At 42.3% G+C, this 6000-nt stretch overlaps 1 protein-coding gene across 1 annotated transcript in view; it reads left to right on the forward strand.

Annotated features, from left to right (window-relative positions):
• The window catches only part of gon4lb (gon-4 like b), a 35326-nt gene extending 33556 nt beyond the window's left edge, over positions 1-1770 (forward strand). Inside the window, exons 28-29 of the mRNA XM_072450214.1 lie at positions 534-636; positions 972-1770. Of these exons, the coding sequence (XP_072306315.1) occupies positions 534-636; positions 972-1115 (247 nt within the window). The 3' untranslated portion in view covers positions 1116-1770. The remainder of the gene's footprint in view (positions 1-533; positions 637-971) is intronic.
• Positions 1771-6000: the final 4230 nt, after the last annotated feature.

A 6000-nucleotide genomic window follows, 5' to 3' on the forward strand; every position in this document is an offset into this window, starting at 1 on the left:
AAGTGGGAAAAACATCACAGATCAGCAGTGTCCAGGGAAAAGTGGGAAAAACATCACAGGTCAGCAGTGTCCAGGGAAAAGTGGGAAAAACATCACAGGTCAGCAGTGTCCAGGGAAAAGTAGGAAAAATATTACAGGTCAGCAGTGTCCAGGGAAAAGTGGGAAAAACATCACAGGTCAGCAGTGTCCAGGGAAAAGTGGGAAAAATATCACAGGTCAGCAGTGTCCAGGGAAAGTGGGAAAAACATCACAGGTCAGCAGTGTGGGAAGCTGAAAACTTACCATAATTAGTGTAAATGCATTCTTTACCTTGTCAATTGCGATGCAATTACTAGAAATAGATATTATATAATTTAGTAAATTGTATTTTAAATGTTTGTTGGTTTGAAGACATTCACAATAATGCATTATTTAATAGGAGCTTATGATACATGCAAAATTCAGATTTCCGTGATCCATCTGCATTATTTTTTCCATTTGCTGCTGGTGAACTCCCTAGAAAAGTGGATTCTAATGGTGTTTGTGTGATGCAGAGATGCAGACAGAGTCATCCTCACCAGGTGTCAGCAGGAGGGAGCCAACCCCTGCACCTTTCACCAGATCTCCACTGTCCTCGGCAACAAGACTCCAAACCAGGTGAGCGCTTCTCCTCCTCAGCCTGGGAACGCTTCTCCTTCTCAGCCTGGGAACGCTTCTCCTCCTCAGCCTGGGAACGCTTCTCCTCCTCAGCCTGGGAACGCATCTCCTCCTCAGCCTGGGAACGCTCACATTCTCAGCCTGGGAACGCTCACATTCTCAGCCTGGGAACGCTTCTCCTCCTCAGCCTGGGAACGCTTCTCCTCCTCAGCCTGGGAACACTCACATTCTCAGCCTGGGAAAGCTCACATTCTCAGCCTGGGAAAGCTCACATTCTCAGCCTGGGAACGCTCACATTCTCAGCAGGTTTGACACATGTGTTCTTCTGTTTGCAGGTTTCACAGAGGTTTCAAGATCTGATGCGTTTATTTCACACAACGGCACGACACACAAACTCTGACGATGAAGCTCTTACTTTTGAGGCACCCCTGAACCAGGACCAGGACCAGGACCAGGACCAGGACCAGGACCGAGACTGAACCAGGACCGAGACTGAACCAGGACCGAGACTGAACCAGACCAAGTAGAATGCAGAGGCAGGAGAATCTGGATGTTTAATGCAGGAAAGGGTTTTATTTTCCATCAGTAAGAAACCTGGAGGCTTGAACACACCTGTCGCCTGTTTAAGTCTGTCCTGCTTCTAAAGAGGGTGGATTATGACAGAAGTTAACCTGGGTCATATATGGAGTCACGGGGGGCGTGCCTGGTGCGGCCATGCAATGGATTTGTCTTTGGCTTAACTGTAAAATAGTTGTAAATACATGTTGGTGTAATCCCTCTTTGTCCAGGAGTGATCCATTGTAGAACAATGTTTTTAAAAATCAAGACAACTTTTATCCTCAAGTCATGTAAATACATGTATATATTTTGTAAAATAACTTTACTTAAGGTATTTTTAAAAGAAATGAATGAATGTAGCAGATGTTATGAGGCACATGCACCACAGGCTCCACCCACATGTGACTAGGCGGCAGTAGCTCAGTGGTCGAGTGCTCGTCTCCGATTGGACACCCACCCTACCAGAGCTGTCACCTCCACACGGTGGCAGTACGATCGCAGCTGGTGAATACTGCCTGTTTTTGCGAGCTCAAAAATGTGTACTCTAATATTCTACATTTGGTTTTGCACAAGGAATTGTACCTGTATTTGCAAATTAAAAAAACAAGACCAAAAACATTTGTCCTTTTTACACAGTCTAATAAAAGATGGTTCAAATTGGTGGTGCAAGGAAGTTTTAGAGTGTTATCAATTGAATCCTCTAAAGAAGTGATGGAATTTTACAGCAATTTATAAGAAATGTATTTATTCATAGAAAACCCTCCCTCTGGGGAAAAAGCTTTAGGAGGGTTTGTTTTCATAAATGACAAACTATTGGAATATGAACAGGTGATTGGAATCTATGGGAACATTGTTCCTCCAGGCATAGAATCAGTTGCTACTTTAGAAAAGGAAGGGAAGCAGTACTGAGTGGTTAACGCACAGCACACCGTGAGTTCGAATCCCGACGATTTGCTGCATGTCTTCCCCGCTCTCATTCCCCATTTCACCCTGTCCTTTCCTGTCTAATTAAGCTGACGGGTAACAAAAATCTGTTAAAAAGAATGGAAGCAAATCATATATGGTGAAAAGACATGGTTATATGCCAACCTTTTAATAAGAAACAATAATGGTCAAAAGGAATTAAGAATGAAGTATTAATAGTTTCTATTTCAATAACTTATTGACAAATATTCCATATAGAACCTTTAAAAAACCTTTTAAAGCTTTCCCATGAAAACCATCTCAAGGGAAAGTATTTTCATTTGATTTATCAAACTGCTAAAGATTCTAAAATAGATTTTTCCCCATTACACTGCTTGAATGTGTGTCGTTTTTGTTTTATTGAAGTAGAATCTATTCATACATCTGCTCCGCTTATCCAGGGCCGGGTCGCGGGGGCAGCAGTCTAAGCAGGGACTCCCAGACTTCCCTTTCCCCAGACATTTCCTCCAACTCCTCCGGGGGGATCCCGAGGCGTTCCCAGGCCAGCCGAGAGACATAGTCCCTCCAAATGTCCTGAAGTAGAATCCATTGTCCCTCTATTTTGGTATTGTCACGTAGTTGCTGCGTTTTAGTGGGAAATACAAAAAATACTCCAAAATGTCAATGTTGTAGAATTATGTCACTAATTTTAAGGTTTGCTGGAGAAGTGAAATGCAAAGGTACGTTAAATTAGATTTTTCTTCTGAGGGAAAAAAATGCAGAATCATTAAGTACTGCCTGATTTTTTTCATTTTGTCAAACATTGTCATAATTTAGAAGAAATTTGTGTCCAATCGGAAAAAGAAAAACATGTAACAATGAACGTTACAACTCATAATGAGAAGTTTATTTTTGTAAATTAATTTAAGTAAGGGACTGCAAATAAATAGTTTGGTTCATTCTGTCTGTTGTAAGGGTTTTATTGTATTGTTTGTTTTGTGTGTCTGAAATATTGAATGATTTATTTATTTATCATGCTTATGCTATTTAAAGGTGGTATGGACGATTTTTTTCAGCAAATTTTTTATCATATTTCCTCGTGGAGTGGATAAATCATTTGTCCTGCCACGTATCAATCATAAAACGCACCTACCGCTCACCTGCAGCCGCGTCAGGCTCGTCCCCACGTTTCCGCGTGCCTAAGCGCATGGATCTATCATAATATAGTTCCCTCAGTGTACGGGGCAAAATGAAGACGGAGAAAGACAATGAGAGCTGACTCAGAAGTGGACAGAAATCTACAGAAGACGAGCGATGCGATGCGCTCCGTTGCGCTAAGAAACAAGCGCACGTGTGTGTTGTATCAGTCCGCACGGGGGAGTGTGCATGCGTTCTCAAATCGCCGAAAAATCGTCCATACCGCCTTTAAGACTCTATGTTATAGTTTGTCTCAAAATATGCATTTGGCTATACTGCCCTCCTGTGCTCCCTGGTAGAAAAGGATGGGGCTGTATCTAATTACAGCAACACGTAGTAAAGTAGTGCCATTGTGGGGCATTCTGTGAGACTGTGAGGATGAAAGTTGATAGTCAGCAGGAGTCAGAATGTTTATTCAAAGACCCTAGGATGGGATATTTTGAAGGCAAATGTTGACAGAGGCATAGCTGTGCAGCCGTTTACACCTGTGCCATACCCAGAAGTCTCAAAATTCTATACATTTTGAGACTTCTGGGTATGGCACAGGTGTTAACTTACCTAACACCTAAGAAGGCAAATGTTGGCCTCTGCCAACATTTGCCTTCTAAATAGGTGACCAAATCTGGCCCGCCGAACATTTCAAATGTATATATATACATCCATCCATCCATTTTCTACCGCTACCACTTGTTCCCTTTTGGGGTCGCGGGTGACTGGAGCCTATCCCAGTGACTTCGGGCCTTAGGCCCGACAGTTCACTCTCACATTCATTCACTAGGGCCAATTTAGAGTTACCAATTTTACCTAACACATGCATGTCTTTGGATGGTGAGAGGAAGCCGGAGAACCTGGAGAGAACCCACGGTAACACGAGGAGGACATGCAGATTCCACCCAGAGAGGTCATGTGATGTTGGTCTGGTCCGGGAATTGAACCCATGACCTCCTTCTTGGGAGGCAAGAGCGCTAACCGCCTTTGCCACCGTGCACCCCATATACATATATATTTTTTAAATTTATTTTTAAATCGATTCATAGAACCGTAGTTACATCCGTAACCGTTTTTATCGCTAAAACTACGCGTCCCACAATGCCGTCGGTGGCCGCCCCTCCCCCACGGGGCTCTGCTGCACTGCTGCGTGAGCTGCCATGGGAGAAGTGCACTTTAAGCACTTTTGAGCAGAAGTTTAGTGGCGTGTCAGTTCAGGTGTACAGATAACTACACAGACGTGGAAATGTTAGTTAGTACATTTAAAAGGTTTTTTAGATCTTGAGAAGTTTATATTGTTATAAAGTCAAATGTTTATCTCTGTTTAGAACTGTAGATCAACTCTGAAGTTGTGATGCACATAAACTGAAGCATAGTATTGGTGAAATTACACTTGTTTTTCTAAATACATTTCAGTTTATGAGAACAAATGTTTTGTAATTTGTTTTAAATCGATCCAGTAATTGCTTCAAAACTGCGTAGGCTATATAAAGCTATTTATTTCATAGTTTTGTGTTTTACGTTATGTTCGGCCCGCGACCCAGCCTGAGCGTCAAAATTCCCCTGCACTATACGGAGAAGTTACAAGAGCTTGGAGCCGAGGTGTTGAAACTGCATGCAGAGAACGAGGTTTATGAAGAGCAATCCAGAGTCTACAGAAACAAGCTCAGACTCGTGGGAGTCTCAGAGGGTGAAGAGGGGGGTATTGTATTAACACACCGGGTGGGTGTGTTAATACAAATACATCAAACAATATAATTATCTCAAAAGCTTTCTCCAGACTGATCAAGACACTAGAGTTGCGGTCCCACACATCACCACAGAGAGAGCACATTGACTGGCCAGAAAATATGAGAAGAGGATAAACCATGAGGCGTGAGAATGCCGTTCCTTAACCACCATGAGAAGGAGCGCGTCATGAGGGCTGCAAAAGCAGAGAAACCTCCAGTACAAAGGCAAAGTGTTTTTTACTCAAGATTTACCATATGATATTCGTCAGCCATGAGCAAGGTTTCGCCACGTCTGTGAGGACACAACTACAGCATGGTTTTTCATTTCCGGAAGTTCTTCTAGTGACTTTTGAAGGTACTCAAAACACCATCCAAAGCAGAAATGCTCCTCACCAAAAGGCACAAGTGAGGGAAGGATCAAGATCAGTGCAGCGTCTGCAGCGATGCATCGGACTGTTGTGGTGAAGGAGGAGCTGAGTCTTTATAGAAACCAAAAACAAACTTTTCACCTTTGGAAAAATTGGAACAGCTATTTTTAAAATAATGGTGTGAACTGGAAGTCAAGTTTAATTTAATCCAAGACCACAATGGCCCAAAATGCTGCACAAATACTGTACAAAGGCAATACAAAATGCAATGAAAGCTACAAGATGTGCAAAAACAAGCTAAAATAACACTATAAAACATAACCTTTTAGGTACCCCCGGTCAGAAGTTTTTATTCATATATTATTATCAGAATTAGGCCTTATTTATATTATTCATAGAAGCAGTTAGCATTAGCAAATAGTAAAACTAAAATGTTGTGATTATTTTGACAATAACTGCAACACACTTATATTGGTTGTGCCTGGATAAAATATCAGATTTAGGGTAAATAATTGATGTAAAGTCTTATTTTGAAGGTCCAGGTCTAGATGGGTGTGTTTCCTGTGACGCATAAGCCTGCGCAGCCTTCTCCTGCCTCACGAGGGCGCGCCCCACAGCAC

The sequence above is a fragment of the Eucyclogobius newberryi genome, unplaced genomic scaffold, assembly GCF_026437365.1.
Source record: "Eucyclogobius newberryi isolate DKJ021-1_F unplaced genomic scaffold, fEucNew1.0.hap1 SCAF_17, whole genome shotgun sequence".
Taxonomy (NCBI): domain Eukaryota; kingdom Metazoa; phylum Chordata; class Actinopteri; order Gobiiformes; family Gobiidae; genus Eucyclogobius; species Eucyclogobius newberryi.